At 39.8% G+C, this 23,516-nt stretch overlaps 1 protein-coding gene across 1 annotated transcript in view; it reads right to left on the minus strand.

Moving 5' to 3' along the window:
- LOC115403419 (lactase-phlorizin hydrolase-like) overlaps positions 1–17,231 on the minus strand; it is a 32,097-nt gene extending 14,866 nt beyond the window's left edge. The window contains exons 1-4 of the mRNA XM_030112302.1: positions 17,164–17,231; positions 1,749–2,311; positions 880–911; positions 692–782 (exon numbers count right to left, since the gene is read on the minus strand). Of these exons, the coding sequence (XP_029968162.1) occupies positions 692–782; positions 880–911; positions 1,749–2,311; positions 17,164–17,231 (754 nt within the window). The remainder of the gene's footprint in view (positions 1–691; positions 783–879; positions 912–1,748; positions 2,312–17,163) is intronic.
- Between the last annotated feature and the right edge of the window lie 6,285 nt (positions 17,232–23,516).

Below are 23,516 nucleotides of genomic sequence, written 5' to 3' on the forward strand. Positions count from 1 at the left end.
TAAAACAAATGAAATTTTTTCTTGATGACAACTAAACGGATGATCCAAGTGCGACTGGTTTATGAAACTGTGACAAAGTTTAAAGTCACAATTGATTAGTATGTTCTTAAGTTTTCATCTTGCTCACTCACTTTTACAAGCACCCTTTCACACCCTCGCCATGCTGGATGTTTATTTTGAACAGCATGAATTCACAGCTGCAATAATTGTAAAACACTTGTCCCTCCTTTTAATCCACAATGAATGATAAGCTTTGTTAAACTTTACCAGTCGACAGCAAGAAGAAACCAAACTCATCCATGGCCTTTGATAAGATTTACAGCTTTTATGATTATTGCGTTGTTAATGTTTATGATGTCGCAGCTTACAACTCAGCTGTAATCCGTTTGGTCTTTCAAAACTTAAAAAAACAACTTTAAAGGCAGTGAGAGTACTTGTTTTAATGTTGTTTGCCATGTTTAAATGTAAGATAAAATAAACAAGAATTCTCAAAATTCAAGTTAAAGGACAGTGCATGTAATCAGATTCCCACTTTTATCAAGCATTTAACTGATGGGAAAACTGAGATGTAATGATGGCTGTATAGAAAGTGTTTCATTTTGTTGTCACATAAAAACACACCATCAATACTGTCTACTTAGAAGATGGAACAAAAATAAGTAGAAAAAAAATGAATTGAAATGATTTTTACCTTGCAGGAACTCTCCAAGAAGCTGGTATTGACTGTGAGCACAATCACGAACTGTTATCTTGTATATCAGGACGGGCAAACTTCCAATTTCCTACAACACAGCATAATATGTTTGTAACAGAGGTATAATGGCCTTCTGGAGAACGATTATCAAAGTTCTAACAAGCGCAATGCCACGTCTTGTGTACCTGTAATCTTTTTAGCTCCTCCGCAAAGTTTGCTGACAAATCACAGGAATAGTCAATGTGCAGTGTCAGAAAATCCATCTGTGAAGACATGAACCACAACACAGCAGATCATTGCAGTCTTTTTCCTGACTGAGATTCAGTTTTCATGACATCTATTGGTAGAAGCACTGAACAACTTAGAAACCTTTCTGACATGTTTAACAAAGCAAACCTTTCAATCCTGTTCAAAATGGTGGTTGAAAATATCAATTTTTACAGTTGAAAGGTATCATTTATGCACTTTAAAGGAAAAAAAAGATGCATCTTACTGTTGTCGAAGCTTTCATGCGGGTTAGGGCAGTCATATCACTCGTCCTCAAGCCAAATGACAATTGTCTCCCTGCAAATATTATTTCCATGCTTTGTGTTATTCTTGACAGGTGTTAGTTTTCTTAATTCAAAAACATGATTTGAAAAATGTGATTGGGCAATTGTGCAATGAGAAGCATAAAAGATTAATGTTCTGATTTCACAATAGTTGATTACTAAGACAACCATAATCATTTATATCAGTCATCAATGTTATCATTAATATCACGAAGGGCTTCGGTATCAGTTGGTCATCAAACAGCTTTCTGAGGACACACTGTTCCATCACCTATACCCCCATTAATCCTATTTAAATTGGGGGTGATATAGAGTTGCAGCCTATACGAACTCAATACGAGCAGAGCGCGATGCTTGAGAAATTATTGCTTCAAGAGTATTTGAAATGGCAGAAACAAGATGACAAATAAATCTAATTTTAGCCACAGCATAATCATAATGACCTTTAGAAATAAAAGCATTCATGCCTGTAATCCTCCACCCCTTCACCTGGTGAAACTCACCTTCTTCAGGGAAGTTTTCATGGTAGAACTGGTAAATATTCCGGCTCAGCTTGAGGATGTTTTCCTGCACACTGGAAGCGCCTGATGCCTCCCAGTCGCCTTCCAAGCTGCTGAACATCACCCATGAGCGTGCAAGTTCTGCAAACTCCAGGAAGGCAAATTCTGCATACTTCTGAAACATGTCTAACAGATCCGGGCTCTCCCAGCCTCCGAAGCTCGACCTCAGAGAGTCTGGAATCCGCGAACCGTGGATGATGACCAGAGGCTCGAGTCCCACCTCGTGCAGCTGCTCCATCAGGGTTCGATAGCATCTCACCACAGCCTGCTGGGGCTGGCTGGGGTGACCTTTGGGGAGCAGCTGAACCCATGACAGTGGCACTTTGAAATGTGTCACCCCTCTGCTCTGCAGGTACCGGAAGTACTGCTTAGACCCCTGAGGAATGGGTTCGCTGCAGTCGAAGGCGTCGTTCACCTTGGAAGTTGAGCTCTCGCCTGTCTGCTTTGTCAGAGGACCTGCAAGGAGCATGAAGTCTTCCTCTGAGCTCAGGTCACTGCTCTCACAACTGTACAGAAAAAACAAATACAGACACAGAACCCTCAACAGATTTTCCATTGTGGAACGAAAAAGATGAACCTCTGCTGTCTGCTAATCGCCGATGATCTTCTTCTTAATGCATTCATACACACGAAAGGTATCATGTCCCAATATTGTAATCTGTGTTGTTTTATTGCAGTGCTGCGATACGGTTAGAAAGACTCTGGACTCAGGCAAATGATAACTGGATCCCCAGCCTGTGCTCATGTTGACAACCCTGAAATAGCGAGATACGCCATTCCTATTTTCAGCATCATGAAGGAAAGGGAAAATGTTTAATTTTGAAATAAAAATAAATGCAAAGTAGGGAAGACTTTGTCTATTAACCTACATGTGGCACAATTTGTATAGCTGTTAAAAATGCAATAAGTCATTTTCCTTCAGGTTACATTTCTCATGCTCTATTCAGACCAGACCCATTCTTTGCTGGCATTCAGCTAAAACTGTCAGCAAGTCTTTGGTTGTATATACTGTGGTTGGTTGTTGGACACCTTCTAAGTCAGAAAGAAATTGCTGTTTATGCCTGCAGTAATAAATTTCTGTTGAAAGATAAGATATGAACCCTGGTACTGAGTTTGGTGCGCATGACTTGCAAGATGTTTCTTCATAACGTTTTCACCCATTATTGGCTCTAATGTAATCCATTCTCTTTTATCGTCATGTCTAGCTATCTAGCTTTTTCGATATCTAGCTTTCCAGAGAGCAAGGCATTAAGCTATGAACACCTCTAAAACGAACAACACACACTCACACAAGTTGTCGTCAGACTGACCCCAAAGGACTAAAGGCACATGCAACTGAAACTCCGATCATCTCCGACTTCCAACCTTTATCCATGCTGAGTCACAAATAGACTCTTCTGGGGTTAATAATTCTGATAAGGCAGGACAACACTATAGAGGGTGGAGACTTTTTACACCTTTTATCACTCTGCCATGAAGCTTAAAGGAATACTTCATCCAAAAAACAATTTGGCCTCCTTTTCTACTCACCCTCATGCTTAGCAACACTCTGGAGCACCTTTTTGATGTCTCAAATGCAGCCAGAGGTCCGGGGGGATTTTCGTTGTCAACAAACTTCCATATAACAGGGACCGTTAGAGCCCGAAAGAAAAAGGTCCATAAAGTCCACAAAAAAAGTGCCTATTTTCCTTCATACTGCTCGTCCGCTGTAATCCAAGTGTCCTGAGCGGTAACGTCCATAATTAATTCTTAATGAGGTCATTTAGTACATTTTAAGAGCCTAAACAGTGCTGTCTCGTACTTCCCCAGTGCACGTCTGCGCGCGCACCCTGAACTACGGAAGCCGCGGCAGACCAAACCAGACGCTTGCGCGCTTTCAGCAGGACACCGAAGTCAAAGTTTTAAAACAGTAGCCAGTCACTTTTGTGATTGTCCACAGCTCGGTCACTCACAGCAGAATATAAACAGCGGAACTTCTTCTTCTACGCTTGCAATTTAGAAAAGTAGCCGCTGAAAGCGCGCAAGCGTCTGGCTTGGTCTGCCACAGCTTCCATAGTTCAGGGTGCACGCACAGATGTGCACTGGGGAAGTACGAGAGAGCACTGTTTAGGCTCTAAAAATGTACTAAATGACCTCATTAAGAATTAATTATGGACGTTACCGCTCAGGACACTTGGATTACAGTGGACGAGCAGCATGAAGGAAAATAGGCATGTTTTTTTGTGGACTTTATGGACCTTTTTCTTTCGGGCTCTAAAGGTCCCTTTTATATGGAAGTTTGTTGACAACGAAAATCCCCACGGACCTCCGGCTGCATTTGAGATATCAAAAAGGTGTTCCAGAATGTTGCTCAGCATGAGGGTGGGTAGAAAATGAAGCCAAATCGTTTTTTTGTGTGAAGTTTTCCTTTAAAGCTACAAGCTGGTGTCTACTCTGAATAAGAGCACAAGAAAGGTTTTCTCATAAACATAGAAGGAAATCTAGTGTATTACAAGGCCTACTGGCTATACAAGGCCTAACATCAACACAATCAAAATGTGGGTAGGAAACAGTATTGGTTTGTAAAGCAGCCACAGTGGTAGGTGGAAACTTTGTCTATATTTTACTCTCTCCCTCACAGGAAGTCCTCCAATGGACTGAGTGGAGTTGAAAACATTCAAACTCTTCCCAACACATTTTGGTAATTGTTTCTAAGCTTACTTCTGCCTATGTTGTTGGGTTATGAACACTGTTCCCAGATTGGGCAGCTTCCTGCCTCACTGGGCATCTTTTGATACTGGTTTTATCGAATAGCATTGGCAGGGTTGATAAAACTTGGGCTGGTTTTTCATATAATTTGCCAATTTTAGAAACTGCTCACACCCACTTCTAAATCCCCACAATGCACCACTCAGCATATGAGCCAGATTGACCACAACGCCCGCCCTACTCTGTCTCTGATTGGCTAAAATTCACTACATTCACTGAATTGATAAGGTTAATCTCTGTGTTGTGTGTGAACTCGTGCTTGTGCCCTCGTGTTGTGCACTCGTGCTCGTACCGTGCTTGTGCACGTGCTGTGCGGGTCAGAGAAAGGGAGAGAGAGATAGAGAGAGACAGAGAGAGGTTATTGGGAGTCATATGCATCATGTTTAACGATATCAATTAGAGTAAGTTGGATTTAGGAATTTGATTGCTCATGTTTCATGATAGTCCTGGACACCATTTTTTTTGCAGTTGCAATGAACAAGTGATTGAGAACTTGTGTTGTCTGTTGTCTTTATTTGGTGCAGTTGTGTGCCCATGATGTGGTCCTTACTATGTGAAAATGAATTTTACGATTTTAACATGAGTTTACAGATTGAGATTTGGGCTGAATGTTATTGAGTTGGGTGGGATTTATGTTGTGTTTGGGCTGGAAAATGGTGAGTGAGATCTGGTAAGCCTGGTTGTAAACCTGCTGAAACATGGCCAATTAAAAAATAGTAATACAAATAAGATTATTCAATTCCCATAACTTTTCTTCAAAAAGTCCTAACATAAATGAGTTGGACACCGTCTTTAGAAAATATATTACAATTGCAATAATTGAGATAAACTTAACCAAATTTTATACAATAAAAGAATGTGAAAAAATAAAGCATGATGCTGATTTGTGCTAATACACGTTTTTCTTACTTTACATTATAACTGAAATATGCGGAGTGTGTGCTTCAATGTTCATCTTGCCCACTAGCTTTTAAAATCTCCTTATTACATTCAACTGATGACAGTTTTTTTATTCCAATTAAAACAGACTGTGAATCGGACCGATTGAAAGAAGCATGTCTTCAGGTTGTACTCCACAGTTCAACTGATTCACGAAGTAAAACGCCCTCCCTCAGCAGGAGGAAACCTTTTTTGTCCTTTGATAAGTCTTTATGCTGCAAATTCATGGATTATGTGATAACTGTATTGTAAAAGTTTATGATCTCACAGTTGACAGCTCAGGCTTGCTTATACCACGTACAATTATAAACTGTAATCTTGTGAATCATAACGTTATACTGGATGTCTACAACATAACATAAAGTGCTTATAGCAGCAGTGTCACCAAAGTTCAAGAAATAACCAGCAAATTTAAAATGCTCTGTGTATATAAAAACATTTTTGCATTTAAAAAAACAAGATGTGCTGTATCTTAATGTTGTTGACACTTAAATGTGGGAAAAGGAGGTGAATCTTTTACCTCTCAATTCAAATACCAGTCGTACGGTGAATTGTATAAATGTGATGTAATATCCTAGGAAGGTACTTATTTTCTCATCTTGTAAGAAGGAACGTCTTGATTTGAAAAAAAAAACTGACTGGGCACGGGTGTGCAGTGAGGCACAAACAAGGTTATTATACTGATATCACCCAGAGTGTTTCCTGTGACCGGTAAAATAATTTATAAGTCATCATCATTATGACTGATTGGGATATCAGTTGGTCATAAAGCAAATTTCTGATGTCAATAATTGATTAGTCTGTCCTTAACCTGTACCAGTTTGAAGCAGAGATCATGTGGAACAGGAGCCAATGCCAGCTCAAGATTAAATAGTAACTGCAACGATAGAAAGATAACATGGTTCTAATCAAGAAAAAAAACCAGCCTAGTCACAAATGTGGAAATGGATCGGATGAATGCGTTGCTCACCCCTTGTCTTTCTGCATCGTCAAAGAACTTGCATTCGGATTGAAGTCCTCTGAGCTCAACTCTCACATCCGTACCTGTAAAACAAGTTCAGACACGAAACCAACAACAGATTCCCTGCTGTAGACGTGAAAGGATGAACTTTCACTATCTGCTGAAAGCCAAACTCCTCGAACCAACAGTTCTGTTCTTAGCGGATTCTTATGCAATTCAGAAGGATATCATGTAGTTTGGAAAGACTCTGGACTCACAAGAAGAGATAACTGAACTCCCAACCTGAACCTTTGTGTAAATAGCCAGCTGAACTGGACCTTTATCAGGATTATGAAAGAGGGCTTTTTGATATATGACACCATAATTTGATATAACAAAATAGTAAAAGTCTTGTCTGTGGGCATGTGTACGTGTGACCTTGAGTCTCCTGCACCTCAGTAAAACACAACAGCTTGAATTATTGTTGTTGAAAACTATTAAAAGTTCTTCAGTTGAAAAGTTGATGGGTGACTAGAAAGATAAATCAATATAACTTTTTTTAAAATCATAAATTAGTCTGAGGAATCACCAGTACGGAATATAAAACAAGAAACCATGAAAAATGTTTGTTTGTTTTTTCTCTCTGATCTATTTGAATCAACCAGAAACATTTTTCTGGCCTCTGTTTGATTACTCTGCATGTGTTGCAGTGTGTCAGTGATCATACAGCAGATTTCCTAATCATCTTGGAGACTGAGGGCGATTTTAATGATGCCAATTGATGATTAGGGTTAACTTCATGTTCTTTACAAGGACCTTTTTTTTTTGTTTGTTTTCATAATGGATGCTCAAACTCTGGAGCAGTAATTTAGCAGGGATGCATACTTTACCACAGAGGCAGATTGTGTGTCAAGAGTCGATCAAGAGTGTGACCACTGAGTCGCGGATGGCATGATGTCCAGATAACCATCTCTGATCTCTGAACCAACATCACCTCATTAGCCCAGAGATTACAATATGGCAACTTTTCATCTCGTGGAATTAATTTTGTGTGTGTGTGTGTGTGTGTGTGTGTGTGTGTGTTAGGCAAAGGTTTCACTGATCATGAAATTCAGAAACACAATGAAAACCAGCCTGTGTTATGATGAAGCCAGTGATCCACTGATGTGTTTAAAAAAAACAAAACAAAAAAAAAACAAAACACCAAAAAAGTGAGGCGTCAGTTTCACATTTTCATAGACAGTGCATGTGCCGCACTACTGTTTGGTACGTGCTGTTCCAAACTTCTCATACTTTAATCTGTGTGCAGTTATGACATGTGATAAATTCAGGGTGTGACTTGCAAGGGGGGAAAGTTGACACAGCTCCTTTTCTGCTGAATCATTTTCATAGCAAGGAGCAGTTATATAATACCCACTGCATTGTGATTAAATTTTCTTCATTGGCAAACAAACTAAAATCTAATGAACCTCTTTGACACCTTGAAACTGTAATCTCTCAAATATTGAGAGAGAAATAATAACAGCAACTTTGTTACCAGATATGTTTTTTTTTTCTTTTTTTTTTGAAAATTATTAGTATGATTAATATGATAACTTTTATTTTCAATGTTTACCATGGCAAATAAACCACATTTGGACACTTTCAACATTTCACACTGAACTCTATCAACTTGTTTTTACATAACTGTTACGACTAGGTTTTTAGGAGAGGGGAAAAAGGCAGTAACATAAAGGCCATGGTGTTACGTGGAAAATAAAGTTATTTATTCACAAAAGTAAGATCAAATGGGAACAAAAATAGACTCATAAACTAGAGTTATCGATTCACAAACACAATGGCCAAAAAGTAATTAAAACTAAAGGAACTACAACAAAGGATGAAGAAACCAAAAACACAGAACCAATGTTTCCACGGAACATTTGTGGTCTTTATGTTACTGCCTTTTTCCCGTCTCCTCAACGAGCTTCCAAGAACCTTCCATCCACACATTTCGTTGCAGTTCACCAATTTCACCTTGAGTAGACCGGTAACATAGATGACATCGACCGAGAACAGATTTATTTTGGTGATTCACAGCATAAGCAACAGGAAAAATTCATTTTGTGTAACAATTACAATTTGTATGAAAACCACTGTGATATCCATGACATCAAAAAATCAAGATACATTACAGGTATGTTTTAAAAAAAAAAATCGATGAAAATATATAAAATATTGGATTTCAGTCTGAACGGTGTGAAAGTAACAGAAGGAAAATGCAGCATGAATTAGTTTTTTTTTGTTGTCTTTATTAGATGCAGACCTCATAATGTTGAAATCAGGATTCAATGCAGGTTCTATATCAGCCGTCAGACCTCCTTCATTTACTTAACATGTAATGACAGTGAATAATAATAAACAGTTTAAATTGAAGCTGCATGTGAATGTCTGAGGTCCTTGTTCTCTCCTGCAGCGGAGTCAGCAGCATGCCTCAGAGAAATGCATGGTGATGGAACACAAAAAATGTATTAGTTTTGGGTGAAAATCAGTGCTCCAGTCATTCACATGAAAGCATTATTATAGTATGATATAATCACAGGAACAAACTCCTGTTTGTGAAGGTCAAAAGGTTTGACTGAATATTGAAGGAAAAAACACATTCTGCAGTCTTTATTTGGTTATTCATTGTCGATGAGGCTGTTATAGAAGAGAACCCCATCTTCTGATTGGCTGTCTTTGTAGCCTGAAGGGAAAATACGGGCCTAGGAGATAGAAAACTGGAAGGTGTTGACTTGGAGACCTCGCAGGAGGTAGACATCATAATCCACCTTGCGGTAACTGTCACATGCCAGGTCAGCAGTCCGTTTTTCAAAACCTTGACCTTGATGCCTGAAGCCCATGTTGTGAAGTTTTCATCTTGCTCACTCACTTTTACAAGCACCTTTTCACACCCTCGCCATGCTGGATGTTTATTTTGAACAGCATGAATTCACAGCTGCAATAACTGTAAAACACTTGTCCCTCCTTCTGTTCCACAATGAATGATAAGCTTTGTTAAACTTTACCAGTCTACAGCAAGAAGAAACCAAACTCAATGACCTATGACAAGATTTACAGCTTTGATGATTATTGTATTGTGAATGTTTATTAAACTGCAGTTTACAACTCAGCTGTAATCTGTCTGGTCTTTCAAATCTTAAAAAAAAAAAAAAACTTTAAAGGCAGTGAGAGTACTTGTTTTAATGTTGTTTGCCATGTTTAAATGTAAGATAAAATAAACAAGAATTCTCAAAATTCAACTTAAAGGACAGTGCATGTAATCAGATTCCCACTTTTATCAAGTATTTAACTGATGGGAAAACTGAGATGTAATGATGTCTGTATAGAAAGCATTTCATTTTGTTTCCACATAAAAACACACCATCAATACTGTCTACTTAGAAGATGGAACAAAAATAAGTAGAAAAAAAATGAATTGAAATGATTTTTACCTTGCAGGAACTCTCCAAGAAGCTGGTATTGACTGTGAGCACAATCATGAACTGTCATCTTGCATATCAGGATGGACAAACTTCCAGTTTCCTACAACACAGCATAATATGTTTGTAACAGCGGTATAATGGCCTTCTGGAGAACCATTATCAAAGCTCTAACAAGCGCAATGCTACGTCTTGTGTACCTGTAATCTTTTTAGCTCCTCTGCAAAGTTTGCGAACAACTTTAATCAAACAAGTTTGCTGACACACAAATGAGGTGGACACAGTCTTTGGAAAATGTATTTCAATTGCAATAATTTAGACAAACTGAACCAAATTTTATACAATACAAGAGTGTGATAAAATAAGGCATGATGCTGATTTGTGCCAATACACATTTTTCTTTCTTTAGGTTACAGCTGAAATATGCGGAGTGTGTGCTTCAATGTTCATCTTGCCCACTGGCTTTTAAAATCTCCTTCTTACATTCAAGTGATGACAGTTGGTTATTCCAATTAAAACAGACTGTGAATTGGACCGATTGTAAGAAGCATGTCTTCAGGTTGTACTCCACAGTTCAACTGATTCACAAGGTAAAACGCCCTCCCTCAGCAAGAGGAAACCATTTTTGTCCTTTGATAAGTCTTTATGCTGCAAACTCATGGATTATGTGATAACTGTACTGTAAAAGTTTATGATCTCACAGTCCACAGCTCAGTTTTGCTTCTACCAAGTACAATTATAAACTGTAATCTTGTGAATCATAACGTTATTCTCGATGTCTGCAACATAACATAATGTGCATGTGGCAGCAGTGTCACTGAAGTTCAAGAAATGATTGGCAATTTTGAAATGCTCTGTGTATAGAAAAAAAATTTTGCATCTAAAAAAACAAGATGTGTTGTATCTTAAAGGTGCATTAAGGAGTTTTTCAACCTTAAAAATACTTATTTTCCACCATAAATATGTTACACATTTTTAATGACGTGTACAATGTGCCCTGACATATTCATTACAAGTACCTCTAACAGCGCTAAATTGTCACTTGAAAGTTGCAGTGCCGGTCCGGCACCAGAATTTTTTTTTGGGAGAATTTGAAAGGAATGACGTAATGAACGCTCCGGCTGGTTAAGTTTCATTTTGTCCGCCATTACTCCGCAAGATGCTTAGTGAGCAACAACTGAGCAGGATCTTCCAGAAAGTAGGAAAAGACTGGCTTCTAGCACTGCACCAGCTCCAGCACAGACTCCACCAGGTAAAAGAAACTTACATTTTACTTGATCGCTACAAAAAGAGCGAGGAAGGAGTTCCCCTCTTCCGTGCACGCGAGCCACCGGCACGAGTTTTTCACTAAGCTGCATTATGCCCAAGGCCTGCAGGGGGCGCTGTTTTGCATAAAACGTGCAAATTCCTCAATGCACCTTTAATGTTGTTGACACTTGAATGTGGGAAAAGGAGGTGAATCTTTTCACTGTCAATTCAAATACCAGTCGTCCTGTGAATTACTTGTGTAAATGTGATGTGATATCCTGGGAAGATACTTATTTCTCATTTTGTAACAAGGAACATCTGATTTGAAAAAACCTGACTGGGCACGGGTGTGCAGTGAGGCACATACAAGGTTATTATACTGATATCACCCAGAGTGTTTCCTGTGACGACACACTCGTAAGTCATCATCATTATGACTGATTTGGATTTCAGCTGGTCATAAAGCAGATTTCTGATGTCAATAATTGATTAGTCTGTCCTTAACCTGTACCCGTTTGAAGCAGAGATCATGTGGAACAGGAGCCAATGCCAGCTCAAGATTAAATAGTAACTGCAACGATAGAAAGATAACATGGTTCTAATCAAGAAAAAAAACCAGCCTAGTCACAAATGTGGAAATGGATCGGATGAATGCGTTGCTCACCCCTTGTCTTTCTGCATCGTCAAAGAACTTGCATTCGGATTGAAGTCCTCTGAGCTCAACTCTCACATCCGTACCTGTAAAACAAGTTCAGACACGAAACCAACAACAGATTCCCTGCTGTAGACGTGAAAGGATGAACTTTCACTATCTGCTGAAAGCCAAACTCCTCGAACCAACAGTTCTGTTCTTAGCGGATTCTTATGCAATTCAGAAGGATATCATGTATCCTGTACCCGTTTGAAGCAGAGATCATGGACATCAGATCAAGGATATCATGAAAGACTCTGGACTCACAAGAAGAGATAACTGAACTCCCAACCTGAACCTTTGTGTAAATAGCCAGCTGAACTGGACCTTTATCATGATTATGAAAGAGGGCTTTTTGATATATGACACCATAATTTGATGTAACAAAATAGTAAAAGTCTTGTCTGTGGGCATGTGTACGTGTGACTTTGAGTCTTCTGCACCTCAGTAAAACACAACAGTTTGAATTATTGTTGTTGAAAACTATTAAAAGTTCTTCAGTTGAAAAGTTGATGGGTGACTAGAAAGATAAATCAATATAACTTTTTTTAAAATCATAAATTAGTCTGAGGAATCACCAATACGGAATATAAAACAAGAAACCATGAAAAATGTTTGTTTGTTTTTTCTCTCTGATCTATTTGAATCAACCAGAAACATTTTTCTGGCCTCTGTTTGATTACTCTGCATGTGTTGCAGTGTGTCAGTGATCATACAGCAGATTTCCTAATCATCTTGGAGACTGAGGGCGATTTTAATGATGCCAATTGATGATTAGGGTTAACTTCATGTTCTTTACAAGGACCTTTTTTTTTTGTTTGTTTTCATAATGGATGCTCAAACTCTGGACTAGTAATTTAGCAGGGATGCATACTTTACCACAGAGGCAGATTGTGTGTCAAGAGTCGATCAAGAGTGTGACCACTGAGTCGCGGATGGCATGATGTCCAGATAACCATCTCTGATCTCTGAACCAACATCACCTCATGAGCCCAGAGATTACAAAATGGCAACTTTTCATCCCTTGGAATTAATTTTTTTTTTTTTTGTGTGTGTGTGTGTGTTAGGCAAAGGTTTCAGTGATCATGAAATTCAGAAACCCAATGAAAACCAGCCTGTGTTATGATGAAGCCAGTGATCCACTGATGTGTTTAAAAAAAACAAACAAAAAAAACACCAAAAAAGTGAGGCGTCAGTTTCACATTTTCATAGACAGTGCATGTGCCGCACTACTGTTTGGTACGTGCTGTTCCAAACTTCTCATACTTTAATCTGTGTGGAGTTATGACGTGATAAATTCAGGGTGTGACTTGCAAGGGGGGAAAGTTGACACAGCTCCTTTTCTGCTGAATCATTTTTATAGCAAGGAGCAGTTATATAATACCCACTGCATTGTGATTAAATTTTCTTCATTGGCAAACAAACTAAAATCTAATGAACCTCTTTGACACCTTGAAACTGTAATCTCTCAAATATTGAGAGAGAAATAATAACAGTAACTCTCAACTTTGGTACCAGATATGTTTTTTTTTTCTTTTTTTTTTTTGAAAATTATTAGTATGATTAATATGATAACTTTTATTTTCAATGTTTACCATGGCAAATAAACCACATTTGGACACTTTCAACATTTCACACTGAACTCTATCAACTTGTTTTTACATAACTGTTACGACTAGGTTTTTAGGAGAGGGGAAAAAGGCAGTAACATAAAGGCCATGGTGTTACGTGGAAAATAAAGTTATTTATTCACAAAAGTAAGATCAAATGGGAACAAAAATAGACTCATAAACTAGAGTTATCGATTCACAAACACAATGGCCAAAAAGTAATTAAAACTAAAGGAACTACAACAAAGGATGAAGAAACCAAAAACACAGAACCGATGTTTCCACGGAACATTTGTGGTCTTTATGTTACTGCCTTTTTCCCATCTCCTCAACGAGCTGGTCGTTACAAGAACCTTCCATCCACACATTTCGTTGCAGTTCACCAATTTCACCTTGAGTAGACCGGTAACATAGATGACATCGACCGAAAACAGATTTATTTTGGTGATTCACAGCATAAGCAACAGGAAAAATTCATTTTGTGTAACAATTACAATTTGTATGAAAACCACTGTGATATCCATGACATCAAAAAATCAAGATACATTACAGGTATGTTTTAAAAAAAAAATCGATGAAAATATCTAAAATATTGGATTTCAGTCTGAACGGTGTGAAAGTAACAGAAGGAAAATGCAGCATGAATTAGTTTTTTTTGTTGTCTTTATTAGATGCAGACCTCATAATGTTGAAATCAGGATTCAATGCAGGTTCTATATCAGCCGTCAGACCTCCTTCATTTACTTAACATGTAATGACAGTGAATAATAATAAACAGTTTAAATTGAAGCTTCATGTGAATGTCTGAGGTCCTTCTTCTCTCCTGCAGCGGAGTCAGCAGCATGCCTCAGAGAAATGCATGGTGATGGAACACAAAAAATGTATTAGTTTTGGGTGAAAATCAGTGTTCCAGTCATTCACGTGAAAGCATTATTAAAGTATGATATAATCACAGGAACAAACTCCTGTTTGTGAAGGTCAAAAGGTTTGACTGAATATTGAAGGAAAAAACACATTCTGCAGTCTTTATTTGGTTATTCATTGTCGATGAGGCTGTTATAGAAGAGAACCCCATCTTCTGATTGGCTGTCTTTGTAGCCTGAAGGGAAAATACGGGCCTAGGAGATAGAAAACTGGAAGGTGTTGACTTGGAGACCTCGCAGGAGGTAGACATCATAATCCACCTTGCGGTAACTGTCACATGCCAGGTCAGCAGTCCGTTTTTCAAAACCTTGACCTTGATGCCTGAAGCCCATGTTGTGAAGTTTTCATCTTGCTCACTCACTTTTACAAGCACCTTTTCACACCCTCGCCATGCTGGATGTTTATTTTGAACAGCATGAATTCACAGCTGCAATAATTGTAAAACACTTGTCCCTCCTTCTGTTCCACAATGAATGATAAGCTTTGTTAAACTTTACCAGTCTACAGCAAGAAGAAACCAAACTCAATGGCCTATGACAAGATTTACAGCTTTGATGATTATTGTATTGTGAATGTTTATTAAACTGCAGTTTACAACTCAGCTGTAATCTGTCTGGTCTTTAAAAACTTAAAAAAACAACTTCAAAGGCAGTGAGAGGACTTGTTTTAATGTTGTTTAAATGTAAGATAAAATAAACAAGAATTCTCAAAATTCAAGTTAAAGGACAGTGCATGTAATCAGATTCCCACTTTTATCAAGTATTTAACTGATGGGAAAACTGAGATGTAATGATGGCTGTATAGAAAGCATTTCATTTTGTTTCCACATAAATACACACCATCAATACTGTCTACTTAGAAGATGGAACAAAAATAAGTAGAAAAAAATGAATTGAAATGATTTTTACCTTGCAGGAACTCTCCAAGAAGCTGGTATTGACTGTGAGCACAATAATGAACTGTCATCTTGCATATCAGGATGGACAAACTTCCAGTTTCCTACAACACAGCATAATATGTTTGTAACAGCGGTATAATGGCCTTCTGGAGAACCATTATCAAAGCTCTAAAAAGCGCAATGCTACATCTTGTGTACCTGTAGTCTTTTTAGCTCCTCTGCAAAGTTTGCGAACAACTTTAATCAAACAAGTTTGCTGACACACAAATGAGTTCGACACACTCTTTGGAAAATGTATTTCAATTGCAATAATTTAGACAAACTTAACCAAATTTTATACAATACAAGAGTGTGATAAAATAAGGCATGATGCTGATTTGTGCCAATACACATTTTTCTTTCTCTAGGTTACAGCTGAAATATGCGGAGTGTGTGCTTCAATGTTCATCTTGCCCACTAGCTTTTAAAATCTCCTTCTTACATTCAAGTGATGACAGTTGGTTATTCCAATTAAAACAGACTGTGAATCGGACCGATTGTAAGAAGCATGTCTTTAGGTTGTACTCCACAGTTCAACTGATTCACAAGGTAAAATGCCCGCCCTCAGCAAGAGGAAACCATTTTTGTCCTTTGATAAGTCTTTATGCTGCAAACTCATGGATTATGTGATAACTGTACTGTAAAAGTTTATGATCTCACAGTCGACAGCTCAGGCTTGCTTATACCACGTACAATTATAAACTGTAATCTTGTGAATCATAACGTTATACTAGATGTCTGCAACATAACATAATGTGCATGTAGCAGCAGTGTCACTGAAGTTCAAGAAATGATTGGCAATTTTGAAATGCTCTGTGTATAGAAAAAAAATTTTGTATCTAAAAAAACAAGATGTGTTGTATCTTAAAGGTGCATTAAGGAGTTTTTCAACCTTAAAAATACTTATTTTCCACCATAAATATGTTACACATTTTTAATGATGTGTACAATGTGCCCTGACATATTCATTACAAGTACCTCTAACAGCGCTAAATTGTCACTTGAAAGTTGCAGGAAAGGAATGACGTAATGAACGCTCCGGCTGGTTAAGTTTCATTTTGTCCGCCATTACTCCGCCAGATGCTTAGTGAGCAACAACTGAGCAGGATCTTCCAGAAAGTAGGAAAAGACTGGCTTCTGGCACTGCCACAGCTCCAGCACAGACTCCACCAGGTAAAAGAAACTTACATTTTACTTGATCGCTACAAAAAGAGCGAGGAAGGAGTTCCCCTCTTCCGTGCACGCGAGCCACCGGCACGAGTTTTTCACTAAGCTGTATTATGCCCAAGGCCTGCAGGGGGCGCTGTTTTGCATAAAACGTGCAAATTCCTTAATGCACCTTTAATGTTGTTGACACTTGAATGTGGGAAAAGGAGGTGAATCTTTTCACTGTCAATTCAAATACCAGTCGTCCTGTGAATTACTTGTGTAAATGTGGTGTGATATCCTGGGAAGATACTTATTTCTCATTTTGTAACAAGGAACATCTGATTTGAAAAAAACTGACTGGGCACGGGTGTGCAGTGAGGCACATACAAGGTTATTATACTGATATCACCCAGAGTGTTTCCTGTGACGACACACTCGTAAGTTATCATCATTATGACTGATTTGGATTTCAGCTGGTCATAAAGCAGATTTCTGATGTCAATAATTGATTAGTCTGTCCTTAACCTGTACCCGTTTGAAGCAGAGATCATGTGGAACAGGAGCCAATGCCAGCTCAAGATGTCCACTTGATTAAATAATAACTGCAATGACAGAAAGATAAGACGGTCCTAATCAAGAAAAGAAAAAAAAAAAACAGCCTAGCCACAAATTACCTGTTGTGGAAATGAATCGGATGAATGCGTTGCTCACCCCTTGTCTTTCTGCATCGTCACAGAACTTGCATTCGGATTGAAGTCCTCTGAGCTCAACTCTGACATCTGTACCTGCAAAACAAGTTCAGACACAAAACCAACAACAGATTCCCTGTTGCAGTTTTGAAGGGATGAACTTTCACTATCTGCTGAAAGCCAAACTCCTCGAACCAACAGTTCTGTTCTTAGTGGATTCTTATGCAATTCAGAAGGATATCATGTAGTTTGGAAAGACTCTGGACTCACAAGAAGAGATAACTGAACTCCCAACCTGAACCTTTGTGTAAATAGCCAGCTGAACTGGACCTTTATCAGGATTATGAAAGAGGGCTTTTTGATATATGACACCATAATTTGATATAACCAAAATGGTAAAAGTCTTGTCTGTGGGCATGTGTACGTGTGACCTTGAGTCTCCTGCACCTCAGTAAAACACAACAGTTTGAATTATTGTTGTTCAAAACTATTAAAAGTTCTTCAGTAGAAAAGTCGGTGGGTGATTAGACAAAGAAATTAACATAGCTTCTTCTTTTAAATCATGAATTAGTCTGAGGAATCATCATTACGGAATATAAACCATGAAAAATGTTTCTTTGTTTTTCTCTCTGATCTACTTGAATCAACCAGAAACATTTTTCTGGCCTCTGTTTGATAACTCTGCATGTGTTGCAGTGTGTCAGTGATCATACAGCAGATTTCCTAATCATCATGGAGACTGAGAGCTACTTCAAAGATGCCAATTGATGATTTGGGTTAACTTCATGTTCATTACTTTTTTTTTTGTTTTGTTTTCATTATGGATGCTCAAACAATGGACCAGTAATATAAGAGGTATGCATATTTTACCACAGAGGCACTGTGTGTGTTGTGAAACTTGAAATATTCCCATATTCGCTTCGTAGTGAGGATCATTGAGTTGTGGATGGCACGCTGTCCAGATAACCATCACTGAACTCTGAACCAACGACACCTCATGAGCTCAGAGGATTATGAAAGGATCAGGATTATGAAAGAGGGCTTTTTGACATATGACAATTTTTCATCTAATTTTTTTTTTTGTGTCAGGCAAAGGTTTCTGTGATCATGAAAAACACCAACACAATAAAAAACAGCCTGTGTTATGATGAAGCCACTGTGTTAAAAAAACAAACAAACAAACAAACAAACAAAAAACAACCCCCCATTTGAAAAGTGAGGCGTCAGTTTCACATTTTCATCGGCAGTGCATGTCCCACATTACTGTTTGGTACATGCTGTTCCAAACTTCTCATACTTTAATCTGTGTGCAGTTATGACATGTGATAAATTCAGGGTGTGACTTGCAAGGGGGGAAAGTTGACACAGCTCCTTTCTGCTGAATCATTTTTATAGCAAGGAGCAGTTAACTTGATCGTGCAAGTTTCTTCATCGGTCAACAAAAAAACCAAACAAAAATCCAATGAACCTCTTTGATGCCTTGAAACTGTAATCTTTCACAAATTGAGAGAAATAATGAGATTAACTCTCAACTCTGTTGCCAGATATGTTTTTTTGAAAAATTTTAATATGAATAATATGATAACTTTTATTTTCAATGTTTTCAATGTCAAATAAACCACATTTGGACACTTACACTATTTGACACTATGTACTCTCTCGACTTGCTTTTACATAACTGCTACGACCAGCTCGTTTTGGAGAAGGGAAAAAGGCAGTAACATGAAGGCCACAGATGTTATGTGGAAAATAAAGTTATCTATTAACAAAAGTATGATTAAATGGGAACAAAAATAGACTCATAAACTCGAGTTATCGATTCACAAACACAACGGCCAAAAGGTACTTGAAACTAAAGGAAATACAACAAAAGTTCCAGAAATCCCTTCAGGTGCTTTGGAGGATTGGCTGACAAAATGCCTTCTCGTCAGGCTCCGGAGGTGCAGGCGATGAGCTAATTGCTTGGTTCCTGCAGCAGCAGCAACCTGGGATACTGCACTTTGTGATGGAATGTAAATCTCTGGATCTCCATATTCCTCCTTGATCCAGTTGAGGAGCCTCCTCAAACCCTAAGCCACAGCTCTCTGCTCACTGATGTCCGTGGGTGGTGCATCACTTTCTTCTTTCAGTGCAAAGTCCCAGTCTTTCTCAAAGGATGGGGGGGTATTCCTATTTATTACATGGTTTGCTATTTTTGTGGTATAATGATTTGCACATAACATGTCAGCAGTTCCCCTGATGAAGCGCTTATTGAACTCTTGGAGTTCACTTTCGTTTCCAACTTGCCACTTCAGTGCATCAGGATAGTCACCATTCTTAAAAATGGGGTGGGCAAACCAACCCAATTGAAATTGCATTGCAAGGTCAGCAGCATAAATTTCACGAGGATTATTAGCATCGACAGGCTTGATCCAATCAGCATTCAGGGCAATGGAGACTTTCCCACCTTGGGAAGCACGATACTTATCATCATATACAAACTTGACTGGTGTGAAAACTTTTCCCAGACTACTTTTGACTGAGAAGGTACATCTGAGGGTGATGTGAACTTTTAGGTGAACCGAAACCATTTTGATTGATAATTTCTGCATAGACCTGTGGAGATTGCTTTGGTGTTCGTGGACTATTGGTATCTTCGAAGTCAACATAGTGAAAGCCAAATCTTTGGCTGTAGCCTTGATTTCCTTCAAATCCATCCGTGAGTGACTGCACTGTGAATCGCTGCACATTTACTCCATCCAAGGATATGGCTACAATAAAAACACATACACCATTAAAGTTATAAAAGCTTTCTTCATTTTGTTTGTAAACAGTTCAAATTCTTGAAATCATGAGCTCAGAGATTACAATATGGCAATTTTTCATCCCATGGAATTAAATAATTGTTTTTTTTAATGTGTTCGGCAAAGGTTTCTGTGATCATGAAACTCAGAAACAATGAAAAACAGCCTGTGTTATGATGAAGCCACTGATGTGTTAAAAAAACAAACAAACAAAAAAAAACAACAACCTACCAAAAAAGTGGGGCGTCAGTTTCACATTTTCATAGACAGTGCATGTGCCGCATTACTGTTTGGTACATGCTGTTCCAAACTTCTCATACTTTAATCTGTGTGCAGTTATGACATGTGATAAATTCAGGGTGTGACTTGCAAGGGGGGAAAGTTGACACAGCTCCTTTTCTGATTAATCATTTTTATAGCAAGGAGCAGTTATATTGCATTGTGATCGTGCAAGTTTCTTCATCGGCAAATAAAAAAAAAAAACTAAATCCAATGAACCTCTTTGACGCCTTACAGCTGTAATCTTTCACATATTGAGAGAAATAATGAGATTAATTCTCAGCTCTGTTAACAGATATGTTGTTGTGAAAATTATTAGCATTGCAGTGAGTTGGCATAATTCACCCACGGAACATTGTTCGTAGGTTGGTTCTGCACGGACTGTTGTTGTTGCTGCACTACCGTTTTACATGTGCTGTAACATTTTGGCTTACCATTCCATTCATGTCAGTAAAGAGGTTTGCTCCAGTTTTCGACACTCCGCCTCAGTCTCCCTCTCTTCAGCGCTAAACTGGTGACCCCGACGTCAGTCCTGTTGAAGTTTCAGTGACTGAACAGAACTTTGAACAGAGCAGCATGGCACACGCCACCGTTCTGAAACTACCGGAGTTTTGGGAGACATCCGCGACCACGTGGTTCGCGCAGGCAGAGGCTCAGTTCACCCTCCGGGACATTACGGACGACACCGCGCTCTATTACCACGTTGTGTTGGCGCTCGGGAGCTCCACCGCAGCCAGGGCAGTGGCCTTCATCACGGCTCCCCCCGCCCGGGATACATACGCAGGTCTCAAAGCTTATCTCCTAAAGACTTTTGAACTGTCAACGCGCAACCGTGCACAGCCACACCAAAGCCCCGTTGGAACCGTTTACTGTCCCCGAGAGGAGGTTCGACCACATTAACATCGACCTGGTGGGACCCCTGCCCCCGACCCACGGCTTCACCTACCTCCTCACCATGGTGGACAGAACGACCTGCTGGCCGGAAGCCATGCCCCTCGCCTCGACATCGTCTGCTGGCATGGCCAGGGCTTTCGTCGGGGCATGGGTCGCCCGCTTCGGGACCCCTTCCGACCTCTCATCTGACCGCGGCACGCAGTTTACGTCGGAGATCTGGAACACGGTCGCTGATGGTCTGGGGGTCAGGTTGCACCACAGGACCGCCTATCATCCCCAGGCTAACGGGTTGTGCGAGCGGTTCCATCGCTCGATGAAGGCCGCCCTGCGTGCCAGTTTGACTGACGGAAAGTGGGTGGACAAGCTTCCCTGGATCTTGCTTGGCCTCAGGACCGCCCCCAAAGAAGACCTACAGGCCTCGTCTGCGGAGTTGGTCTATGGCCAGGCGCTGCGCGTTCCGGGGGACTTCATTCCAGAGGCCACAGCTCCGTGGTCTGCTGCCAAGCAGCGTTCCTCCCTGTTGGAGACTGCGGAGGCTTTCGTTCCTGTTCCCACATCGCGGCACGGCCCCCCTGTTTCCAACGTGCCTTCCGGCCTACGCTCAGCGGATTTTGTGTTCATTCGTCATGATGCCCACCGGGGACCTCTGCGCCCTCCCTACGACGGGCCGTTTCGGGTCCTGCGGTGCGGGTGCAAGAGGCTGATCGTGGACCTTGGTGGTCAGCAGGACAATGTGTCCATCGACGGTTAAACCTACCCACGTCGATCTTTCCGGGTCGTTGGAGTTGGCTCGCACGCCGCACAGGGGCCGCCCCCCCTTGTCCCGTTTCCCCCCAGACCCTGTTTTCCCTGCAAGGCCTTTACCTCTTGGACTGGTAGACCGTCCGGGGGTGCGTCAGCACCCTACGGGGTCGGGCTGTTATCCCTCCCCCGAGCCTGGACTTTGACTATGGGTGAATTCTGGGGGGCTTGTGTAGTGGGGTGGCATAATTCACCCACGGAACATTGTTCGTAGGTTGGTTCCGCACGGACTGTTGTTTTACCGTTTTACATGTGCTGTAACGTTTTGGCTTCCCATTCCATTCATGTCAGTAAAGAGGTTTGCTCCAGTTTTCGACACTACGCCTCAGTCTCCCTCTCTTCAGCGCTACAGTATGATTAATATGATAACTTTTGTTTTAAATGTTTTCCATAGAAAATACACCACATTTGGACACTTACACTATTTCATACTCTTTACTCTCTCGACTTGTTTTTACAGAACCTTTCATCCACACATTTCATTTCAGTTCTCCAATTTCACTTTGAGAAGACCGTTAACATGATTTTCCTTTGCTGCGGAGATATTTGCTGTGTGCTATTTGAATAAAGTGTTAACAGTTTCACGGAGCCAAAAACTGCCACCAAAAAGGGAGTAACATCAACACATCTTTTTTTATTTGCTTGGTGGTGTGTTGGACAGGATTGGAGCATTTTGCATGCTGTTTTTGGGCCAAGGGTCTTGTGTTTGACACCCAAATATTTGACCCACAAGCTATTCAACACAGGCAAGGTGTGATGAAAGTTTAGGGCTGAAAGAAACTGGAGAGGCAGTTCTTTTTTAATCCTGACAAAAGTCCAGGACATTGAAATGAGCATATGTTCAGGTTTCTTGAGAAACTTGCAAACATTTTTTTCCAAAGGAACTTTTGAGAGTTATTCCAAACAAATTGGAGTACAACATCATGAGTACATATTTTGTGGATGTAAATACATACATGCAGGAATTTATTTTGGTGATTCACAGAATAAGCAACAGCAAAAATTCATTTTCTGTAACAATTACAATTTGTATGAAAACCACTGTGATATCTTGCCTCATAAACCAGCCCTACCCACTCCTCATCCGCGTTTGGATTTTGGAGTTGAACTCAGTCTGGGTAGGAGCCCATAGAAGGGGATTTCAATCGGTCTGAAACGACCGAGCCAATCAGCGTTGCCGCTTTTTGTTTTCAAATTTTTTTTGGCGAATTCCGGTGGCTAAACCGGAAGTGACGCTATCGCTGCTCGTAGCGGAGATTACGGACTTTAACTTTAACCATCGTCTGAAAGCTGCAAAAAGTAAAGTTACAGACAAAATACCAAGAATTACAACAGTCAAGCAAGAGCAAGAGTCTGCGCTTGGTGAGTTTCTAACAGGAAAAGACGTTTTTGTGTGTCTTTGAGTGTAAGGAAGCTAGAGCTAATGAGCTAATGCTAACCCTTAGAGAAGCGAACGCATTTTGATGACGTATTTGTTTTGAAGCGCCAATTGGCTGAAGTGCACTGTCAGTCAAAGGAGTAACCAACACCCCCCGCAAGAAGTTTCAATGGGCTCCTATCCAGACTAAGCTTAACTCCAAATCCAAATGTGGATAAGGAGTGGGCGGGTCTGGTTTAT

The sequence above is a fragment of the Salarias fasciatus genome, chromosome 16 (genome assembly GCF_902148845.1).
Source record: "Salarias fasciatus chromosome 16, fSalaFa1.1, whole genome shotgun sequence".
In the NCBI taxonomy this organism is placed as follows: domain Eukaryota; kingdom Metazoa; phylum Chordata; class Actinopteri; order Blenniiformes; family Blenniidae; genus Salarias; species Salarias fasciatus.